At 43.8% G+C, this 24,878-nt stretch overlaps 1 protein-coding gene across 2 annotated transcripts in view; it reads left to right on the top strand.

Moving 5' to 3' along the window:
* Slco3a1 (solute carrier organic anion transporter family, member 3a1) overlaps positions 1–24,878 on the top strand; it is a 279,363-nt gene that overhangs the window by 240,059 nt on the left and 14,426 nt on the right. For both annotated transcript variants that reach the window (NM_001038643.1, NM_023908.2), the window contains exons 8-9: positions 11,425–11,600; positions 17,437–17,501. In NM_001038643.1, the coding sequence (NP_001033732.1) occupies positions 11,425–11,600; positions 17,437–17,501 (241 nt within the window). The remainder of the gene's footprint in view (positions 1–11,424; positions 11,601–17,436; positions 17,502–24,878) is intronic.

Below are 24,878 nucleotides of genomic sequence, written 5' to 3'. Positions count from 1 at the left end.
ATCAGCCTCCTTTGGTGTGAATATATTGCTCAGATTGTTTGCATACCTTTCACTTTCAAAAGTAATTATTCAAGCAGAAAGCATGTATGCATTATGCTGGAAGTTATGTCCATCTGATGGACTGAATAATTGCCTCAAGAGAAAAACAGCTTTTATTAGCCACCAATAGGTTAAAAGTCAACGCAAGCCAAGCACAGCAGTTTGTAAGGTGTAAGTGGCAGATGGCTGATCTACCCCCATCCAGACCACACAATATTTACCAAGTGCTGTTTGAGCAAAGCATCCAGTGTATTCTCAGCAAGGAGAAGGATTCTATCCTGGGGCTTGCTGGGAACTGGTGATTCCACCTTGCAGGCCTCAATTCAGCTACATTTTAGAATCCCTGACTTCCACAATGAAGGGTCTGAGATTCTTCCTTATTCTTAAGGAATTTTTATGTGATTTTTTTAGAAGCCTCTCACGTGTTCGTAGTATGTGAGCAGGATTAGAAACCATTGTGGTAATAGACTGTTTCTACACCTTGGCCTTGAGGATGTCTTGAGGTAGACAATTCTTTCTCCTTAGGAGCTGTCCTGTGTACCATAGGATGTTTATCCACATTCTTGAGCTTTATCCACACAGCCCCCAACTTTATCTGACAAACATAGATGCCCTCAGACATACTGAGGTGTCTCTGGGGACACTACCGCTCTAGAAGGGACACTCCAGCCCTAGAAAGGACAAGGCATGTTCTGAGATCTCCAACCTCTGAGCTACTGCTGCTAATGCCCTGTCTCTCTCACAAGCCAGACAGTATTGCAAGTGCCCTGTGAGCCCATGTGGCCCAAGCTGCTGCTGCGTGCTAATTATGCATGCGTACCCTAAGGACCAATTTCTCATGGCCAAGCCGTATTAAATCAAGCATTTAGCTTGGAGATTTTGTATGTGATTTTAGATTTGGGCCTCTGTGAGAATGTTGGAAGATACCCAATAGGTATTAAACAGCCAAAGATGTGGCTTGTCCTTCATTATTCTCTATGTACCCACAGTCCTCAGCAACAGCCACCCTCACACCTCAGCCACTCTTTCTTCTTTGTATATTTCCCTAAGTGATCCCACAGCCTTGAGTTGAACAAAGCCTCTTCTATAGCATGAACAGATCCCCAACACTGATTTAACAATCTGTGCTTATTCCAGTAAATGGCTTTTAGAGAAACCTTGGGAATAGTCCAATAAAGCCTTGCTAGAGTTTGACCCAGCTGTGACACCTGCTACATCCCAGGCCCTGTGCTAGGCATTGCGGAGGCAGAGATGAATAAGATCCAGGGTCTGTGTTTGCCATAAAATCTACTATGGTGTTATCTAGAAGCTTGTACGAGAAAGTATCAAAAAGCAAAACTCAGTCCAGCTTTACAGTTCAGTGAAAAGAACACATCAGAAAACCATGGACCATGGAAGAAGAATCTTCCAGTAAGGGAAAAGAAAAATGTGAAAAGATACATGACTTTTTTTTTTTGTCGTCTCATTGCTTTGTTCCAATTCTCACTTTTGTGGGGTGTTTTTTTTTGGGGGGGGGGGAGGTTGTTTGAAAGAGAGAGAAAAAAGATCAGAAAGTCGAGTGGGTAAGTAGTCGGGAAGCTTCTGGAAGGAGTCAGGGGCGGAGGAAACATGATCAAAATATAGTTTAAGGAAATACGTAGGTGAATAAATAAAAGTTAATTTTATAAATATATATATAAACAATGAATGAAAAAAGGCCATAATTTTGAAAGAGAGCAAGGAGGGGCTTATGGGAGGGCTTGGAGGGAGGATATGAAAAAGGAAATGATGTAATTATGCTATAATCTCACAAAATAAATAATTTGAAAGGGAAAAGATGGGGGCCCTGAGGAGATGTTTGAGTCAGCAACGTACTTATATCGTGCAAGCTTGAGGATCTGACTTCAGTGTCCTAGAACCCAAGTAAACAGAGGAGCACGGCAGTGTGTGCCACAGTTCCAGGGCTAGGAAAAAGAAAGCAGAGGCGGGGGATCTATGATGAGCCACGTTGGTGGGCATAAGATTCAGTGAGGGACCCTGTCTCAAAACCATAAGTAAAGTTGAGAGTGATTGACGAAGACGGTCAGTGTTGACCTATATGTGCACATACATGTGTACATACCAACAGAAAGAGAGAGAGAGAGAGAGAGAGAGAGAGAGAGAGAGAGAGCAAGTGCTGGACAACTATATAAGCACATGCTCGCATCCACAGATGACCACCTCTGACTGGGAATTAAGACAACAGTTTTTGTTACTTTCTTCCAGACTTTCTATATATTTTGGAATTGTCCCGAAATGATCACACATTATCTTTCCAATAAGGAAAAGCTTTATTTTTAAAGTCCAATATTAAAAGGAGGTTAGATAGAAATATATTTAAATATAAGGAAGTAGCTAGGTAGACCAGTTAGTGTCCTTGTGATGTTATACTCCCTAGGGTAGAAATTAACTCTGCGTGAGACTGGATAGAAGGAGGGAGTGGGCATTTATCCCAGGGCCGGCTGTTGTCCTGAAAGTGAGCAACCATTTGCCTGATGGGCAAGCCTGGAAAGACATTCTTGCCTATGTGGGGGAGCACTGGGGATGTGGATCAGTACGAAGGTGCTTTTGTAACTTGCACAAAACTTGGGTACATAATAAAATTTTTTTAAATATCAATAATTAAAGTGTTTAGATGTTTGAACCAGTGTGGCAGGATTTGGCATCTGGAGACAGAACACAGGAGGGAGAGACACAGAGTCTGGGGTCCCCTTGACCTGCGGTCACATCCTCCCCTTTAGTGTGGTCCTCTTTGTCCCACATATGGTGGTAGATCCAGAGTCCTGATCCCCCAAAGAGCATCCCCTTGGCTGCCGTCCAGCAGGAGGCCCCACCTCTGCTGGTCCATGTGACAAATACAATAGATGGGGGTCTTGCTTTCTTCTTGGCACCTTTTCTCCTGGCCTTTATCTTTCCGTTGCTGACCTTACAAGCAAAGCAGAGGAGAGAGTGTCTTTCTTCCTGCAGTTTTTCAGATATCTCTGCTGAGTCTGGTGGGAGGTCACTAGGGTTGTTCATAATGAGGAACAAGGTCTTTGCCCGGAGACACCAGCTTGGGTTTTGTTCCTGGCGTCCTAATAATGAAGCATAAAGGACTGGTGACATGACCCTCAGTACACAGTGACATTTCTCAGAGTGACAGCATCTTCCTCTGCCTGGATTCCTTCACGACTCACTAAAGCTCTACACACACCCTTCTACTGCTTGTTACTGCATTTTCTTGTGTGGTTGACATATACCACCACATCATTACTTAAAATAGTAATAATTAATACATTAACTTGAAAAAAATGAAGGTCTCCCAGGCAGAATCAGGGAAGAACTTGACTTATGATGACACTCACGCAGAAAATAATCCCTCCTGGATCAGAAATGAGGGAACAATCACATCTTCCTATCTTAATGTTTCCAGAGTAAAGAGGCTGGCCTCTCACATTTTACCGCAACATTTTTTTTTACCAACAGTAGCATCGTCCCTCCCATACCACACCCTTACAAAAGTAATCTGTCAACCTGGGACTCTATTTCTTCAGTCCCATTCATAAGAAATGACCTATCAGTACTGAGTGATGGGAGGAAGAAAACAGAAGCAACTTCATTTGCCAAAATTTGTGAAACACGCCTGATGAGTGTCTTGTTCTTGTAGAATGAGCTGTCAAAATAGCATGTTCGCCATTTCCTTCATCCAAAAAATAAACCCACATCTAAGACCCAGGGAATAATTGTTCTGCATTTATGGTCTCCAGCTTTTATTGCGATTATTTGTTCCTGCCTTGCATATGATAGAAACGTTTCTCAATTAAGTCAGTGATAGTGTGTGGAATCACAATGCAACTTGAAGACATGGACTAGTTTAACAAACATTGATTTCTGCTTTTGTTTTTTCGGTTTTTTAAAATTTTGCTTTCTTTTGTATTTTTAATGGCATGGAGTGCTTAGATTCTTAAAATAGATAATACATTTATAAGTTTTAACATCGCAATGTAGAAAGACACATTATGAGACTTCATCCCTCCTCCTCTGTCCTCCCTTCACCCACACCTTAGCCTGCCAGTAGACTCTGTCACTGGCGCAGGCATGCAGCTGAGTGTCCCTTAACTGACATTCCATTATGGTAATTGATGGTTTATGGTTCTTATAGGTGTTATAATCTGTGCATATATCTTAAAAGATGTTAGTAAATTTTGATCAAGAGAAATGCTTCATGGGCTGGGGAGATGATACAGTGAATAGGAACACTGACTGCATAAGCATAGGGACCCGAATTTTAATACCCAGAGCACATGGCAGAACAGGGAAGCATGGAAGGTGCTTATAACCCTGTTGCCACAGCAGGCAGAAACAGCTGAACTGCTGATGATCACTGACCCACCAGGCTAGCAGAAGCAATAAGGTTCAGTGAGAGATTCTAGCTCAAGGTATTAAGGCACAGATTGGTAGTCCAGGACACCAGCTGTTCTCATCTGTCTTCTACATGCATGGACACGTGCTCACAGACACAGTTAGTTATCTTCACCCCCCCTCTCTCTCTCACACACACACACACACACACACACACAAAGTATATCTACAGGGGACTCAGAGGGCCTTGGAGATGCTGAAAGCATTGCATTTTGGTTGTGGCTTGTCCCATGAAGTCATGTGAGTGGTATGATTCGTGTCAGTGCTCAGAATGCTTTGGATGATGGCATTCTGTATTTCACATTCTCACACACTCTTCCAGATGTTCCATGTACCTGTAAGACCCTACTTCGTTCCTGTGATTTAGATTTTTAGGTAAGGGCTTATGTTGGACCTTATTCATTCATACAAAAGAGGTACTTTTTTTTGCAGCTGTAACCTCTTCTATCATGTTGACCTGATAGAGTCTGTTAAACAAGAAATAGTTAAATATTCTAATAGCCATCCCTTCTCTCAAGCCACGGTTAGTTCACATTACTCATCTGTCACTTTGGGCCTGGGCAGGCCTATCTGCTGGGTAAGTTCTTATGAAATTTACAAGCCTGTTCCCTTCTGTCATCTTGTTCAACGGGCTTGTCAAGCCTTCTCTGTGAGCACAGTGGCCCTCTCATTATCCACATGGAGGATGGCAGGGTATTTTAATGACAGGAAATCTAGACACTGGTACCTCACATTGTGACAGCAGACAGAGAATTCAATTCTCCGGGGACAACTGGGACTACATTTCTTCCCAGAAAAATCATACAATGTGAAGACAATGCCTTGAAAAGGGGGTTTAAAACCCAACCCTCATTGGACAAAAGAGCTTACATCTTGTAATCAATCCAGTACTTGAAAAGAGAAAACTACATAGTAAGTTTGAGGCTAGTACAGGACACTTGAAAGAAAGACACAAGGAAGGAGGGAGAAAGAGGGGGAGGGAGGAAGAAAGAAGTCAGCCCCTAGCCAGATTGGGAAACACAAATGAACTGGGAATTTAGTATACTTTCTTAGTACTTAACCATACAGGACCTGCCAGAGAAAGCTCTAGAGTGCATATCTATCATTCAGTTAGTTCACAGAATGTTCCAGAAGCATCTGTAGTTTGCACAGGACATAAGATGGGAGAACATACATCTGGCCTCCTTTATTAGACTAAGGTGAACCGTTTTCCCATACTTGGCCTTCCTCTCTTCTCAGACTTCCTACTGTTCAGAGCCCCCACAGGTTTGGAGGGTTCCACAGGTTTGGAAGTTCTTTAGTAATATTAGCTGGAGGCAAAGCCCCAGCTTCCTATCTCTGAGATGATAGGATAAAGCCCCACTGGTAAAAACCATATGCCTCAAATGTGCATGCTTGGAAAGGTGAAGCTGCAGGTGACTACCCGAAGTTCCTCATGCCACATGTGAGCCTTAGTGAAGAGTCTCCTAACAGTCCTGGGCATCCACACTCTTCCTAGGTTCTTTAGCACCAGATCTCTTGTCTTCTACCACCTAACCATAAATGAGCTTGAACTTTTAGGACATCCCACATTCACTGCCAGAAAGCCTACAGGGATGCCCTGTGCCAGACCACTCACTGTCCCTTCCTCAAATCCAACTGATTCATCAAATAGAAAAGTATATGCCATCTGTCTGGCTCTGACCTGGGTTTCTAACCTCTTCTCCTTCTGAACCCTTTCCACATGAATCAGATCCGGTTGATCCTGGTATAGATCCTTTGGAAGGATTCCACCCATTTACTGCTTTCCGTCTTTAGTGGGAGTAAGAGAGCACCTCCCTGGTCTTGTGCTGTCCTCCAGCATCCCTTTCTATGTGCAGCCTGTGCCTGCCTCGCTGATTCTATTCAGGGTACTATGGGAAAAATGCCATAGACAGAGTAACTTATAAACTACAGTAATTTCTTTCCTATAGTTCTGGAAACCCAGAAGTCCATGATCATGACACTGGCAGATTCACTACGCAGTGAATCTGGTTCCCAAATGATGTCTTGTTCCTGCATCCTCAAGTATTTGAAGAAATATGGTAGCTCTCTGAGGTATCATTTATAAAAATACTTGTTCATGTGGGTTCTATCTTCATGACTTCATCACCCCACCTAGCCAATGGCTTCATCCTCCTCTTGAGTGGTTAGGTTTGAACAGACAAATTTAGAGAGGACACACATTCACATCCATCCTTGGCCAGATCTGCTTGTTCCCCACCTGTGCCCTAGCTCTGTGCCCTGCCTGTCTGTATGCCCCGTTGCCTTAGAGACAAACCTCAGCATCAGACAGCACTACTTCCTTGCTCTGCTCATGGAATGTCAGCTGGATAGATGGTTAACTCATCTATGTGGGGCTCTGGCAAAGACACCACGTTCATCTCATTGCCTTAGAGATTATTGAAGATCTTTCACTAGGATTTAGGAGTTTCCAATCCAGGTAGGCTGACTTGCCAGTAAGCCCCAGGGATCTACCTGTTTCTGTCAACCACTGTGCTGGGATTACAAACATGGGCCACCATTCCCAGCTTTATACATTGGTGCTGAGAAATAAATCCAGGTCCCTGGGGCTAGAGGTTAGGAGCAATTGTTGCTTGCAGGAGACCCAAGTTCAGTTCCCAGCACCGAAAGGATGGTTCACAAGCATCTCTAAGTCCAGTTCCAGGGGATCCAGTGCTCTCGTCTAGCCTCTGTGGGCATTGCATACAAACAGTGTACATATGTACATAGAGGCAAAACACTTGTACATATTTTTTCAGTACATATTTTTATCCAGCTCCTTGTGTTTGAGCACCAAGCACTATACCAACCAGGCTATCTCCCCAGTGATGTCATATTTTTTGTCAAATATAATATAATGGATTATAGCTTAGGTGTAGATCCAAAATAAGGATAGACACCAAGATGACTTGATAAACCAAACAAAGGTAATTAGTCACATGGCTTACTCTCGGGGTTCTGGCTTGATCACTGCATTGCAGCACCCCTAATATATACCCGTGTGTTTCTCCAGAAGCCATGCAAGCCAGCATTCGGTTCCTGAGGCATTTAGTCACACAGTGCAACAGGGACTATTCCCCATTTATACTTGGTTGATCCAAGTCTATGTGATTATAAGGTGACAGTCACAAGCCTCCAGTCACAAATGTCTTCCCAGCCAAGCCAAGTGATCAAAGAGAATGAGGAGAGCAACTGGAGCTAGGTCAGGTCTTGGACCCTTTTAGGATGTGGAAGGCATCAGGACATAGGCAATTCATTCAGAACATTTTCTGAGTGTCTATTGTGAGCCCAAACCTGTCTAGCACGAATGAGAATATATTAGGTAACAAAACTTTAGTGGGCTCTCTTCATTAGCCTTAGAGTCAGGAGGAAAAGAGTTTGATGTGAGGGTGGGTGGTGTCAACATTATCACCTGGTTCCTAGGGAGATGGTCATCATTACTAATGGGAAGAGTAGGAAGTATCACGTGGACTGGGCAGAGAAACATCCCATATATGCGTTTGGAAGAGTAGGGGCTTAATACAGAAACTGGAGTAGGAGAGAATAGAAGGGGAAAGCTCTGGAAGAAGTGAAATGGTAGAGAGGAGATGAACTGGCTCTGTAGTGAGTTAGGCTTGATTGCAAAACCCAAAAAGCTGTATCCGTAAACTGTATCCCTGGGCTTGCTCTGATGCAGGACCAGAAAGGAGCATGTAGGAACCAGAGTGTGTAGGGAGAGACCTGAGGAGCTAGGTCACAAGGAGTCTTTGCTCCCTTGTATCCAGCCTTAGTTCTAGCCAATGGTCTTCTGAGGGTAGTGCCGCTTCTTTACTTCATAGGGGAGGGGAAGTGACTGTGTCTGGGCCTTTGTGGTTCCTAGCTGGGATGGATGCCTCTAACAAGTGACCCAGTAACAAGAGCAGAGAGGGGTATTCACACCATGTGCCTTGGGATAGACTGGAGGTCTCCAGTGAAATATGTGAATCACACAGAAGCAGCTTTGAGTCCAGACTTAAACAGAAAGGGGTATAGGAAGAGACCAGGGAACGCATGCAATACAAAGGATTTGTTCTGTGGATCTAGGTTGGTTAGAACCTTCTCCATCACCCCTTCTTCCTAGGACAGAAAGGAGACACCTCTACAGAAAGAGATTTCTGGGCCAGCACAGTGGTATGTGCCTGTAGCCCTAGCTACTCAGGTGACCACAGCTGTAAGATCATTTGAGCCCAAGAGTCTGAAACTAGACTGAGCAACAAAGCCAGACTTCATGGCTCATTAAGTACAAAGACAAGATTATATGACAGGACCTTACATATGTAATTTCTATACATGTGGCTTTGGTGAACTGAAGATGATTGGGGGAATTGTGTCTGCACCAAATCTGTACAGAAATTGTTATGTCATATTCCCTAAGCAATGAATACAATATAATGACTATATCCACTGTGCTAGTATTAGATATAAAGTCATCTAGAGATGATTTTATGTATACAGAAGGAAGTGGGTAGGCTCTATTCTTTTTATCAGGGACTCTAATATCTGTAGATTCTGGTTTCTGTATGGTATCCTGGCATCCAATATCTTTGGATATGAAGGAACCACTGACTATAAATTTCTGTTTAAAAACTGATGACTTCTGTGTTGTCCAACCTTCTCCCGTGTCTCTAAATGTCTTCAAATGATCAGCTCAAACTAGTCCTTGGGCCAAGGAGGCATATTTTGGGGTAGTGTGGGGTAGTGTCCTGTGACTTCCGGCTTCTACAAAATGCTGTATTTCTTTCCTGCCTAGCTTTCATCCACACTAGAGAAGGAACTCTGCAAGCATGGAACAGCCTTAGAAGGAAAACTGTGGGAAGTATGCCCCACAAGCTCAGCTTGACACCACAACATTGCTGTGTGCCAGGAAGGGAGATATAGAGTATCCAAGGGGAATATGGAGTAGAAATGAAGTTGAGGAGAGTCATGAACATATAGGAAAATATGGTGTAGGAAGGGAAGAAAGTCTACCCCGTAGCCATGTTAGCATGGGAAAGGGGAGATAATGCCAAGAAAGATGGACAAGGTGTAGCCAGAAGAAGAAAAAGGGAACCCAAAGAACCAAAGAATAGAGCCATGGGAGGCAGGGAGCAACAGAGATGCCATGAGAGGAGCAGGGGGTGGTGGGCTAGGGATGTGGATGCCAGTGGGGAACTTCCTGAGATCTGGCTCACACTGGTGGAGAGGGAAGCCAGTCAGAATGAGCTGAGAACAGGGCCAGTAAGGAGCTGTGACCACTGATCATCAGCAGCTAGAGAAGCTTGCCTGTGACCTCCCATCATGCCATACAAGCTTCTCTTGGTAGAGACTGGGATGGCCTGGTGAGCTGTAGATGGAGAGAAGCCCTGGTAAAGGCAGAGGCCAACCTGGCCACCTGTGTATCCTAAACCTGTCTTCTGCATTTCCTCTAGTGTCCTGCTGCATTGTGCAAGAAGTTTAAGAAAGTGTCCCAGGTTGTTCCTGTCTGACAGGTCCCATTGTCTCTGTAGGGCAGGTGTTGGTCAGGGCTCAGAGGGATCATGGGAAGAATAGAGGAACTGCTCATCTGGAGGATGAAGGGATGTGGTGTCTGTGGTAGGTCTCTTGGAAAAGCCAGGTAAAGTTTTTAGGTATAGCTTAAGTGGTGGTGGACAGGTGTCAGGCCTCAGCACCTGGAAATTGCCATAAACACCCAGGTATATAACAGGACTATTTACATAGATACCTACCCTGGCACACTATTTAGAAGATGTACAGCCAGAAGGTACCATCTATTCCAAACAACAATGCAGGAAAGCCCTAGTAGTTCCAGGGTTTGAGACACCACTGAAGCTATCTCATATGGAAAAAGACACCCCATGTCTGGAATATCCCATGATGGAAGAAAGGGAAAGCAGCGAGGAAGAGGAGAGAACCAAGTGCGAAGGGAGAAGGGCAGAAGAGAAGAAACACAGGCTTTATAGGGAGTCTGCCTGACCCCTCGGGAGAGTTTACCTGCTAGGCATGCGCTCAGAAAGCCAATCAGCTCTGGAAAGAAAAGCAATGAATCATTTATGATTGTTTTCGCTTTGTATTCATTAAAGGCCTCTGCACTATTATTATCGAGCCTTAATTGGCTTGGAACTCTGAACAGCCTCCTCCAGCCCCTGCTCCTCCCTCTGCGATCAGAAATTCCTGGAGCGAGCTGGCAAGCTTGCAGGAGAGCAGGAGAGCAAATTTTGCTTGGGAACGGGGGTTGCTGATGCAGAGCCTCTCAGAAGATCAAATGGAACGTGGTTGCTTTCCTTTCTCCTCTCTGATCATATATTAATAAATGTATCCCATCAGGGCTCTCGAGCTCCTCCCGGTAAGATCCTATCAGCTGCCAGAATCCCTTAGCTCCCCTTTGCTTCCTCAGCCACTGGACAAGTTTTCCAGGTTCCTTCTGTCATCAGGGTCTACCAGGCACAATGGCTTCACGCATGACAGCGTGTGTCCTTTGTTCTGGGTGCCATGCCAGGCACTGAACCAGCAACAGGATGTGGGGTTACCTGATTTACTTCTTTTAATACACTTCGGTGTAATTATAACTGCATAAAGGGAAGACAAATTGGCAAGTAATTACGATGTTAATTTGGCAATGTTTTATCATATTGTGGAAGCACAATTTCCTCTCTAATTGTATTGGGGGGGACACATTTATCTACACTGCAGCTTATTGAAGGTTTCTTGAGAATGGAAATGAAATACACAGGAGACAGGAAATCCAGCTCTCCTCCCCATAAATATTACTTTATTTGCATGTGTTTTTGCAGCCTCCTTTAAAAAAAAAATGCTAACTCGTTTATTCAGGCCCAATTAATGGAATGCCACAGAATGTATAATTAGGTTGTGACAGGCTAGCTGATGGATTGCCTCGGGTGTGGAAACCAGAGACACCCCCAGTTTAAATGGCTGAACCTTCCCTTTCAGAACCTCACAGGCTGTGCGTGCCTCACCACTGTCCCCCCTGAGAATGCCAGCGTGGTTCCAGGAAAATGTCCCAGTCCTGGGTGCCAAGAGGCCTTCCTCACCTTCCTCTGTGTGATGTGTGTGTGCAGCTTGATCGGGGCCATGGCCCAAACCCCTTCTGTCATCATCCTCATCAGGTAAGCTGTCCCTCCACCCCCAAGTCCCTGAGAGTCAGCTTGGCCTATGCCTTTCCACCTGGCACATTTTGGCAGGGCTCCCCAGCATCGGAGCTGTGTGAGTCTTGCAAGCAAGGTGAGAGGGGGCTGCAGACAGGAACACAGCAGCTGTAGGCTAAGAGGAAACAATCACAAGCCTTCCACCAATTGGGGCTTCTTCATGGTACACCAGGACAGTAGTAGAAGGGCACTTCCATAGTCTCCCAGGAATAACCAATGAGGCAACTTTGAGAAGTCTTCTATACTGATCTTTTTGGTAAGATTGTTGGTAAAATAAGATGAAAACAGTGGGCTGGGGAGATAGCCCAGCTGGTACTCCTGTCTCACAAGCATGGGACTGAGGTCCTTCCCTGTAACTCATATCAAACCTGGACGTAGTAGATCTTGCTTATAATCGTTATGGTAGTGAGATTAGAGATAGGCAGATCCCTGGAAGCTTGCAAAATTGTTAGTCTAGCCTATTCAGGGAAGTTTTAGGCCAGTGGGAGACTCTGTCTCAAAGCCAAAGGTGGAATGGAACAACGTTCAAGGTTGTCCTCTGACACACACACACGCATACGCTCACACACACACACACACACACACACACACACAAACACACTAAAATGGCATTAGATGAGCCAAGTTCTTATTTTTTTTTAATTTATTAGGTATTTTCTTCATTTACATTTCCAATGCTATCCCAACAGTCCCCTATACCCTCCCCACTCCACTCCCCTACTCACCCACTCCCACTTCTTGGCCCTGGCGTTCCCCTGTACTGAGGCATATAAAGTTTGCAAGACCAATGGGCCTCTCTTTCTAATGATATGTACTCACTGATAAGTGGATATTAGCCCAGAAACTTAGAATACCCAAGATACAAGATACAATTTGCAAAACACATGAAACTCAAGAAGAACGAAGACCAAAGTATGGACACTTTGCCCCTTCTTAGAATTGGGAACAAAACTCCCATGGAAGGAGTTACAGAGACAATGTTTGGAGCTGAGACGAAAGGATGGACCATCTAGAGACTGCCATACCCGGGGATCGATCCCATAATCAGCCTCCAAATGCTGACACCATTGCATACACGAGCCAAGTTGTTATGCCCAAGCCTTGCACTTCTGTTAAATAGCCATATACCCTTAGACACAACATGGTCCCCCAAATTTGTTTCTGAATCAGTTACATAGACAGCAGCACTTGTCCTGCTTGCCTGACCTCTCCCATGCTCTGGACCCTTCCAGGTCATGTGTGCAAACCACTCTACAGACACAGAGGTTAAACACACTAAGGGGTCTATGGCATGCATGTCATAATTGCTTTTGTATAAGTAAGTGGCTGCAGCAAGACACCCAGAATTCTGTAGCCCCTTGTCCCTGGGAAGCTGGCCTGGAGGCAGATGAGGATGTCACAAGCTTCATCATTCACAATGCTATTGCTATCTTGATTTGAATGAGGCACCTCTAATAGCACTGACCTATATTTATATCCTAGTGTCCGTCTGGGTCCAAAGGAAGAACACAGTGCACAGAAAGGCTCACTTCACCACATGTGTAAGCAAGGCCGTTGAAGGCCAAGGGCTGGGGATGGAAATGAGGTGCTTGGAGCCACCTTGATTCCTTGCACAGCATCAGGTGCTTTCCCAGGCTTTCCCTCCCATGCCCTTTGCTGGCAACACTCCCGAAAGTAGATTTATAGGAAGCACTTGTGTTACCCAGATGGTCATTAGCAGTGGCTTATGAGTGTGCAGAGGCATTGAGGCTGCAATAGCAAATTGCCATCTTATTCTTAGGACGTTCGACAAATTCATACCCAGCGCTTTAGACGGCTGTGGTCAAACAAGTTAGTCAGTTTCTGCTAGTGGTCTTGAAAAGCTTATAAGTCCTTCCAGAAATGCAATATGCCAGTGTGAGTCAAGCGCCATAAAAATATTCAGGCCCCTGCAGTCACCTATCCCCATTTGTGGCCATTTATCTCTCTACAAGAAGAAAAAAACTCAATACAGACAGATTTTTTATTACAACGTTAACTATAATAGCAGAAAGACCTGAGTTGAAGTAGTGAGTTAAATTATGGAACTGCAGTTCAAAGGAATAATGAAAAATCTTAAGAACGCGCGAAGTGTTTATGAAATGAGCCATTGAATTTAAAACTGTATGTGGAAGGCGATTATATATAATATGCATATGAACAAAACCCTTCAGGTTTCATGTATGGGTTTATGGTGGCTGTTTTATAAGCAGTTTGTTTTTCATTAGAGATTCTCCTGAAACTGTATGGTAATACTCACACACAGAAGGCACCAGGAAGCAGTAAGAGGGACCCTCACTACCATTAGTTGTGACAGGTCCACTTATTTCTCACACGTGAGTTTCCTCAAAGTCCCAGCCTCCAGATTCTAGGTGGTAAACCTTTGGCTGTAGAAGTATTAGCTGTTTCCAAGCCTCAAATGATAAACAGATCATCTAGTTTTGCGGGACACACTGGATCCCCTTTAAATGGGTCAAGGACTGATGGTCTCCATGACCTGTGCTCACACACATCTATGAATGCTTTTTTACCTAAAGCACTTGTTCATGTTATATTGAAAGGGGATCATAATGCATCATTCCATCCCTTCCCCAGTCCAGCTTGCCATTAGAGAAATTCTAGGCAGAAATTAGGATACCCTATGCAGGTGGATCACGGCAGAAAATTAGGCCCTTGCCCTGGTTCAAATCAGTGGGCTTATTCTTATGCTGCACAGAAGTTGTCAATAGGAACGCGGAAGTAAGTGAGAAGAGCACTCACAAGCATGGGAACTCCTGTTCGATTCCCAGGACACACATAAAAATGTCGGGCATAGTGAAGCATACTTGTAATTCCAACAATGGGGAAATAGAAACAGGAGAATTCCTGGGGCTCACTAGCCAGCCACCCTAACCTAATTGATGCACTTCAGGAAAATGAGAGACCTAGTCTCCAAGGAGATGGATGGCATTTGTAAGGATAGCACAGAAGTTATCTTCTGGCCTCTAAACATACAAGCATGCACATGTATGTGTGCACATGTATGTGTGCATGTGCACAAGCATACACATAATGTATTAATAAAGAATGCTGAAAAGGAATCAGGAAAGCAGATGCTCATTTGGATGATGCTAAGGTACCACTCTGAGCTTTTATTCTAAATTACTGTAAATATTCCCCTTTTACACACGAAGAAACTGGCCTAGCAGTGGCTATGCAACTTTTTAAAGGTCTCACAACCAGTAAGTTAATGATAGCAAGCCTGAATCCCTGCTTTTCTGCAGATCTTTCAATAAACACCCTGCCTGAGCCCTCCATTTCTTCATAACTAAGATGTGTGGTCCTTATGGGAACCAGTTTCTCTGCAGGATATGAAGCAAGATCTTAGCACCTTCCTCACTTTGTTCCCAGTGACACAGAAGCTGAAAGGAAATCACATTCCAAGTGATAAATAGCCTAGCTCATTACACCAGCATGTTTTCTTGATAAGGAGATTTGCCTTTATTTACGTGTCTTTCAAGTTAAACCTTCAAATGAAAAGTGCAAAAACTGTAGCCACGGAGCAGGAACACCACAAGGAACTTTGCTTGTATTATGTGTGTCTTCCAAAGAGTGTTCGTTCTGCTCAGAGATGCAGATCTTATGACCTGGAACTGGTACCTGGCTCTCTCAGCCAGAGTCCCAATACCACTGCTCAAAGGAAGTTATAACATACTTCCCTGGGGGCTCACTCAGCAGTACCACACTCTCTATAGTTAAAAAGATCCCAAGAATAGATTTTACTGAAAGTCTTAGGATCTGTCAACAATTATAAAACCTACTCTTTCACAGTCTTTTGCAGAGTACCATGACAAATACCATAGATGTGGTAGTTTATACCCAATAGGAATTTGTTTCTCACAAATCGGGAGACTAGGAAGTTAAAGATCAGGGCTAGGTTAACTGATGAGGGTCACTTTCAGTACATAAATTCTCCTTGTGTTCCAAGGTAGTAAGGAGACAAAGGACCACTCTTAGGTTCTTCTCCTCTAAGGACATTAATCCACTCATGCAGACCCTGGCCTTAGGACCTAAACGCTGTTCAAAAGCCCCACTATCACATTGCAGGTAGGTTTGGATGGAATAATTTGGGGAAGATAATGAGTCTATAATATATATGCAATTTTTTTTGTTTGCTTGTCACATTTGACCTGCTATAATAAGAAGCCCAAAGCATGCATACCAAGGTTCAAGCCAAGTCATAGATCAATGGATAACTAACTTCCAATGGGCTGATGGAATCATCTAAGAATATTATTCTGGGACTGAGAACATCATTCAGTCAGTTAAGTGTCCATCATATAAGTATGAGGACCTGAGTTTTGATCCCCAGTAACCTGGTAAAAACCAGGTACAGGCTCCCGTACAAGCTTCGTACTAGAAAGGCAGAGATAGGTGAGTCCTTAGAGCTTAGGTTCAATGAAAGACCCTGTCACAAAAATAAGGTAGAATGAGACTAAGAAAGACACCTGACGTTGACTCCTGCCCTATACACTATACCACACACCACACCCACACCTACCCATCCCCCCCCCAACACTTCTTCTAGCCACATAGTCAATAGATAGGCTTATACTTGCTATACCAGATAGTCTAGTGGTAATGATATTCTAACATTTGTTTTATACAGGACCAAGTCCTACACCGTCACTGCATTGTGTGGGTCTGGTCTCTAGTCTTCCAGCCACACTGAAGTGCTCCAACATGTTTAGGGTTCAACCATAAGGTACTGGTTCCATGCCTAGGCAAGTCTTTCAAGAAGTATCATCACATGCATCCCTTCATCCCTTAAAGAACCACAATGGCAACAGATATTAAGAAGTGACACTTTGAAGCCCATGTGTATATTGTCCAATCAATTTCCCTCAGAGCCTTTTACCACAAACCCATAGGTATATATTCCCCTGCCTGGTAAGCCAGAGAACATCTGCCAAGCTTGCCACCCACATATGCATCCCCTCAGCAAAAGCTGGGTACTAGACACGGAGCTAGGATTGAGTCATAAAGGTAATCACAATGCAAGTAGTTCTCCCTTTAGGGGGAAAGTCAAGTATTGAGTAAATCGTTCATGTAAGAGGAGTGACCTGCTGTGTGGACCCACCTACCTAAAATTTTCCAACCCCATCTCTACAGGAACTCTCACTTTCCAAAACATTACACTCTGGAGAACATGTAAGATTGTTCTTAGGGGCCCACCATGCATGGCCAACTCAAGTCAGGATGATTGAGTCAGTTCAAAGCAAAGTCCCGTGGCCAGTAGGAGGAACCTTTCAAGATTACAAGGTACTAAAACTTGATGCACAAACCTGGGCCCCAGCTGGCCCACCTGGAATGCCAATCCATGCAAATCTGATGGGGTTTTACAAAACAGTCCAAGAACTTTGAACGTGCCCATGGTTCCAGCTGCAGCTTAGGAATTTGCTGAGTTGGTGTTCCCACATATCCATCCCCTACCCAGCTATGGTGGCACTTCCTGCTGGAAACTGAAACACACCGCTCTAAGTTTAGACTCCAGGACAGAAATTACATCCAGTCCTTCCAGCTCAGGTTATTAAGGGGGAAAAAAACCCCGCTTAATTCCTAAACTTATCTTGGCACCACAGTTGCAGCCAATTTTTAGACGTTTAGCAAGAAAAAGAAGAAAACCTATTAATAATTTTCCAAGGTAGGATCTGATGGACAGCAACAAATAACTCTGAGTCTGTTAATTAAAATGGAGTTGATAAGAATCTTTTTCTCCCCTCCATCTCTTTTTATGTAGGACAGTCAGCCCTGAACTCAAGTCTTATGCGCTGGGAGTTCTTTTTCTGCTCCTTCGTTTGTTGGGTACGTATTGTCTCTTTAGTCCCTCCATAATGAGTTGGATGTGTATTACCAGGTGAGTGGGGATCTGGGAAACTGTCCCCACTTCTGAGTTTGCCTCTTTTCCTTTCCTATCATGTTTATTTATTAGTGTCCTACTTTCATTTCCCATTGCAATGATAAAACACTCTGACCCAAGCAACTTGAAGGGAGGATGGCCTTATTTTGCTCACAATTCCAGAGTACAGTCTGTTATTCCCAGAAGTCAAGGCAGCACAAACTTGAAGCAGCTGGACACATCTACCTTGGAGGGTAGAGAGAGAAGGAGGTCATACATGCCTATTTCACCCACTTTCCCATTTATCTACTGCCAAGGACTCAAACCCCATGAAATAGTGCCACTCCCAACAAGTGGGTCTTCCCACTTCAAACAGCATCAAGTTCCCCACAGACATGCACGTAGGCCAACTTGAACCACACAGCCCCGTACTGAGACTCCTTTCTAGTGATTCTAGGTCTGTCCCATTAACAAATTTAAACTTGCCATCACTTTAAATGTAAAATTGTTATTTCAAGTTCAGACACCACCATTCTAGAGCCCTCTGATGTCACAGGAGTCACATATACCAACTCGGGTTCTCATGTCTGCCTAAATCTTCATTAGCTACAGAGACACTGCAGTGGCTCCAAAGGGAAGGAAAAATTTACTGGTGCAATTTGGTCCTAGCTTGCTTTCTATTGCTGTAATAAACACCATGGCCAGAAGCAGCTTGGGGAAGAAAAGGGTTTATTTGGCTTACATGGATCACAGTCTGTCACTGAGGGAACCTGAAGGCAGGAGCTGAAGCAGAGGCCATGGAGGAACACTGTTTGCAGGCTTGCCTGCTTTGTTTTCTTATTCAGTGCATGGTCACATTGCATGGGTGTGACACCACCTACCTATAATGGGCTAGGTCCACCCACATCAATCACTAAACAAGAAAATGTCTTACAGACTTGCCTACAGGGCAACCTGATAGAGACTTTATTTTCCAATCAAGGCTCCCTCTTTGCAGATGACACTAGCTTGTTTCAAGTTGACAAGAAACTTTCCATTAAGAACACCCTGGGCAGCCTGAGATATGTTTTCTTTCTGGGCTACCCACTGGGAGTAAGAGGCACAATATTCATTACAGCTATTCAATTATTTTTTATTTTTCTTGGATTATCTTATTTTATTACCTTTATTACTTATTATTTATGTTGTTTTTATTATTCACCCAATTATTCAAATGCATCTATTTACTGTGGGTTTCCAACAGGTGGACCAACCCCTTTTGGCCCAAGGAGAAGAGTGTTACGCTCTTCTCCTTGTGCCAAAGCTGAGATAAAAATGACTTGAGTGACTTTACCTGGAAAAGGAGGGTAGAGAAGGAGCTAACCGTGGCCTGCACCCCAATAGTAAACATAAAGTTCTCACTCCAAGTGGATGTAAAGACATGGCACTAGAAATGTGAGGTTTGCAAAAAAAAAAAAAAAAACATTTTTTCTCCCATCAGCACAACAGCAGGGAGTTAGTTAAATCAGTGATAGTCTGCAATCCTGGTAGGAGCCTTACCCCATTAACCTTCTGGAAAGGAGAATATTTGTAGACTTGGAAAGGACCCAACATGTAGAAGGGACAAAGATGGCTTACTCTCCATTTTCAGATGATTATAAAGTCTATCTACCTATGAAAAAATATTGGGAGGATGACCATCAAAATGGTTCCAGATAGTTTTAATTAATAAGACTCTATATTTTACACATTGAAACCTTTGAATATCTATACATATAGATTACTTTTATAATGCTGTTAATTCCTATTAATTAACAGCATTAATTGATAAATGCCCGAAGTAGGAAAAAAACCCACTCTTGAAAAGGAAACACACCATAATTTTCTCCCTCCCTAGTCTGTGGGAACAATCATTCCCCCACCCCACCCCACCCCCATCATCATCCTGGTTCCCTGTGGAGCAGGTCTCCTCTTGGCCCCTCTGTTTGTGTTGATGCACAGAGGCATCTTTGTCTTTTTTTCTGCTTCATGGGAAGGAGAAAGACATAGATGTGGAGATGCCCTAGATGAAAAACATTAAGCCATCTTCAAATTACAACCTGTTGGTGTTTCTGGGAAGCTATGATAGCTTGAAAACTTCTACTGCCATAGACATAATGATACAGATTGTTGGTTTTTTTTTTTTCTTTTATCATGGGAAGTGTAGACAGATGTATTATCACGTCCCCTGCCTTCAGTGGTCAAGCAAGTGGAGAGTTAGATAGACATGAAATACCAACAACTTAAAGAGCTTCCTGTTGGAAAATGGTGGACCCATTCCTCAGGTAGTTGTCCAGCAAAACGACATTTGCCAAGCACCTCCAGTGTTCTGAGCTCCCAGACCATACCAACGAAGGTTCCCCCATATCAGGGCTCAAAAGGGAGTGGATGTTTACCCTCATCTTTATAGTTACTATAGAGGTCTCTACATCTCTAATACATATTAAGGACTCTAGGCAGATCCTATAACATCAGGACAAGGGAAATGCCTTGGTCAGTATAGCACTTGCCTCACATGAATGAGGAGCTGTGTTCAGATATCCTGAGCCCACGTAAGAAGATAGGTTCAATTTGCATGCCAGTAATTCCAAGAATGGTAGCCCAGGAGGTAAAGATATGTGTATCCATGGTACCACCAGACTAGCTCCTAGCCAAGTGGTTCTCAACTTATGGGCTGTGACCCCCTTTGGAGTCAAATGATACTTTCACAGATGTGGTGTATCAGCTCTCCTGCATATCAGATATCTACATTAAGATTCATTTAAAATAACAAGATTACACTTATGGAGTAGCAACAAAAATAATCTTATGGTTGGGGGGCATCATAACACAAGGAACTATAGTTAAAAGCTGTGGCATTAGGAAGGTTGAACACTACTGACCTAGTCAGTGTGGGAAGGTTTCAGGCCAATCAAACATCTCGAACAAATCAGAATATCTCAAACAAAATTTGGAAGGTGCCTGAGGTCCAGCACCCAAGGATAGGTAGAATGATGGACATGAAATACCAACAAGTTAGAAAGCCTTCTTCTGGAAAGAGGTGGAACCATTCTGCAGGTAATTATACAACAAGCTGGCATTTCCTGGGCACCTCCGGTGTTCTGAGACCCCAGGCCATAGCAAGATGCTATGCAAAAAGAATGTCCTTCATAATAATCTCAAGGGCAGAACATTGTAAAAGAATAAGTTATTTCTGAACGTTATAGGATAATTGGAGATAAAACCAAAACTTAGGTATCATAAGGTGATCCCTCACCACTCTGAAGTTGATCCAGAGTTTGTCTGTCTGCTTCAGGAAAAGCAGGTACCATCAGGAATGGGGATTTTTCCATTTCTGTGCCTATAAGCCAGAGCAAGAGATAACTTTCTCATCATGGCTCATTACATGCATACATATGCATAGATATAGCTGAAACAAAAACTTCATGGAAAAATACCTTTAATATGTGTAACACATTCTGATATCTTCTATTCTGCTCCAAGCTTTCTGGAAAGTTGGTCATGACCCAGCATATTGATTCTATTGCCCATTATGGGTCACAAATCAGTTTGGAAAACCTTGTGCTGAGAGGATATGACACTATCTCATCTTTTAATTAAAAGCGGCTTAGCTGAGAAGTCTTGGCATCTGGCCTAATTCCATCTCCTCCAGCACCCAGTAAGATTAACAGTCATTATTTTTAATGCAAGGCCAATGAATAAATCAGATACCATGACACTGCCAACCCTCATGGTGCCCCATGTGGATAATGGGAATACAATGGGGACACTGAAATTGAGTGTGACATGATCTGTGATGGAGCCTGCAGTGGTGTAACAGTGACTTGGGGAAGGGCCACCTAAGATTGCCTTGAGATTCCAGCATGATGTCCTGAGCAGAGAGTAAGTAAGTGTTATGAAGATGTACAGGAAGAAGAAAGAGTGATGTAGACAAGAGAACTTACAAGTATAAGGCTTTCAGGCTGCAGAGATCCCATTGAGGCAAGTGGGGTGAGACAGCGGCAGCCACACTGGGCTGGTAAAGGTGGTGAGCTAGGAACTTGATGAGGAAGGTGTCCTGTCCCATGGGTATCTTTGACCTTTATCTTTAAGGCAAGTAGAAGCTGCTATTAGGTACCAAAAGAAGGACAAGATCCACTGTGTATTTCAGAAAGGGATGCTGTCTAGGGACCAAATGAGGTACAGTCAATTAGAATTAAGAGAGGGTTTTGCATTGAGATGGTGGAGCTGAAAATTAATGAAGAAGGGCCTTCATGGCTTGGTCTCTGAATTGAAGTTCAGTTGGCTCTCTACCTCTGCAAGTTTCAAAAAGACGAATTAAAACAAAAACATCTTATTTTTCATTTTCATTAAAAGAATAAAAACTAGAGTGTCTGTACTGAAAATGTTCACACCAGCTTTTCATGTCACTGCCTCTTTTTTTTTTTTATTACGTATTTTCCTCAATTACATTTCCAATGCTATCCCAAAAGTCCCCCATACCTTCCCCCCCCACTCCCCTACCCACCCATTCCCACTTTTGGCCCTGGCGTTCCCCTGTACTGGGGCATATAAAGTTTGCGTGTCCAATGGGCCTCTCTTTCCCTTGATGGCCGACTAGGCCATCTAAAAAAAGCAGTAGTAGTATGAGCTACTTGGTATAGTATTTACTTTGTATTGTGCATCTCAGATAATCCAGGCATAGTTTGAAGTATGCAGGAGTATGGGTTGAGATAAGCAGATGAGCTCAGGGGCAGGAGGGGAGAAGTATGGGCCATGGCTGGGCTGTTCTAGAGTAACAAAAGAATTGTTCTGTGTCTGCATCCTATGTGGCTTTTGAGCTACTGGAAACATAGCTTGTATGCACTGTTCTATTTAACTTGTATTGGTTTTCATTTAAGTAGCAACATGTGGGCCAGTGGCTGTCATACTCGGCAGGAATGTATAAGGGCCAGATGTTGATACATCGGGGCAGAAAGAAATAGGTGAGCATGGAAGACCACACTAGGGTAAGGGTGGGGTAGAGAAAAATGCCAGAGTCCAGAAATTAAGGTAGCATTGGTTTCCTGTGTTACTTTAGAAACTGAGAAGAACTAGCAGATAGAGCAGGAATCTCAGTGGTGCTGGCCACTGTGGACTGAGAACTTCCCTAACAACCCTACGGCAGAAGTAAGTTTGCAGTTGGTGGTATCAGTAGGAGCTGAGGGGCAAGGAAAGCAGAGCAAAGAAATTGAGGATGACGGGTCAAGGAAGTGGCTCGATTGTTAGACTGCTTACCGAGCATGCTTGAAGCTTTGATGCCCAGTAACATATAAGAGCAGGCACGATGGTGTAGTTTCAGAAAGAAGACGGTAGGAGGATCAGAAATTCAAGGTCATCCACTTATGAAGCCTGGGCTATATGAGAGCATCTTTAAAAAAGAAAACACGGCTAGCAGCCAGAGTGAAGCTAACCTGATTGGTGGGAGTGCCCGTGCTGGGTAAAGAAAGTGGCAAAGAGATAATTAGAATTAGAAGAACCTGATGGGGCATGACTGCGGGCACCAGCTGTATGTAGGAAACAGTGAGAGATGACTTGGGAGCTTTGCCCATAGCTGTTGTATCTGATTTTAAGATCTGAGAGGTGCTGAGATTTGACAAACCCTGAGGCATGGCTGACCAGAGAGAAACAGGGAGAACCGCCTCAGCGTTGAGAGCAAGTTGTTTAAAGGCCAGAGTGTGGTAACACATGTCCAGTTCATGTCATCCAGGACACTAACAGAAGTGGAACAGGGAAGGAGGCCTCAGAGTTGGAGGAGGGTCAGTCACCGAAGAAGGAACTGGTTGCTCCCTCAGCAGAATTCCTGACACGATGGAGCCACAGATTGGAGATGTCCATTAAGCCACCTCCCCATCTCTGTAGCCAGCCAAGTAGATTTGAGCAAAGAACAAACAGACCCAGATGAAGTTGACATTTAAATTTGAGTTCTGTGATTCTGGGAAGCCCTGAATGGACCAACAGAACAGAGGGTCTCCAAGGTACTGAGCAAAACAGGCTGGACTCTATCACGAAGTCTCTGCCCACAAACTACCATGCTTAGTCTGACAGCGAAACTGCTAAGCAAACAGCACTGGACAGCCCTTCCTATGCATCAGTCTGTGTCTGCAGGGTCATCCCTGGGCATCCTGTCCTTGGGGGTTTAGGTCTTGTCTTTTGAATCACAAATGACTCTGGGAAGATATGTGTTAGAAACCTGAGGCAGATCTTTATGGGTTGGTGGAGCGCCAGCTCTGAGCATCGTCTGGAATAGAGCACAGTATACAGGCAAGTAAAAACCCCTCAGCTCATGGCTTATTAGAAAACATAAGCATAGTGCACTCAAGGACCCCATGTGGGCAGGAGCAGGATTTAATGTAGGGAAGCTGGGAGGACTTCCCCACTCACTGTGTTCTGTTTCATCCACAAAGAGTTGTTAGGTACCAGCTGCACACCAGGCTCCAGAGGCTCCTCCTGCTGTCTGCGTGTGCAGAAGCCACATCTCTTACCCGGCCTAAGGTGATATTACACTGACCACCCACCCCCTCTGCAGCCAGGTATACCTCGGTGTGAGCTCTTCTCAGCCAGTCCTGTCCGGGTGGCCTTTGGCAGGCTATGTAAGCTCTGGAAACTTTCAGACTTTATAACAAAGGGCTCAGGAATGAAGAGAGGCGGCAGTAGCTCCTGACTTCTCAAAATTGAGAAAAGTGACTGGCAGGTGTCCCTGGAAAGCACCTGCTGATGTCAACAGTCCCAGTTTCTTTCTTGGCATGGCGGAAGGAGAGAAATGCGTCAATCTTTTCAGGAGAATACAGCTTTCGACATTCCCCTCTAGCTGGAGCCGGCTGTAACAGTAATTGCTCCAGGTTGAATAGAGAGTCCAGGGTAAATTCAAGTCTTGGCAGGTAAGCTGAAGAGGAACCATTATCTTTCTAAATGTAAATGACACAGTCATTTTCAGCCTCCCTTTTGTCCTGTAAAGGAACGTGGATTTATTTTTCTTACAAAAGCCTTTCAATTTACCTTTTAAGTTAAGACCAAAGAATATGAATAGGGTTTGCCTTTTCAAACATGGGAGTGAAGGAAAAAGCTAAGATACAGCCCTGAGGGTTAATCTCTGGTAATAGATTTTAGGAAAACAGAGACTGTCTCCTTAAGCAGCATAGCATTTTTTTTACTCACACAGTGTATGTGTGTGCTTGTTTACATATATATTACATATAGATACCTAAGTATATATGTATATATATACATGTACATATGTGTGTACATGCATGTGAGCTACAGTATAAAGAAGATTTAATCATTTTAATATTTTTGGAGATAGCAAG

Source organism: Mus musculus, chromosome 7 (genome assembly GCF_000001635.26).
Source record: "Mus musculus strain C57BL/6J chromosome 7, GRCm38.p6 C57BL/6J".
In the NCBI taxonomy this organism is placed as follows: Eukaryota; Metazoa; Chordata; class Mammalia; order Rodentia; family Muridae; genus Mus; species Mus musculus.
The sequence above is the reverse complement of the archived record's forward strand: the minus strand, read 5'-3'. Positions and strand labels throughout refer to the sequence as shown.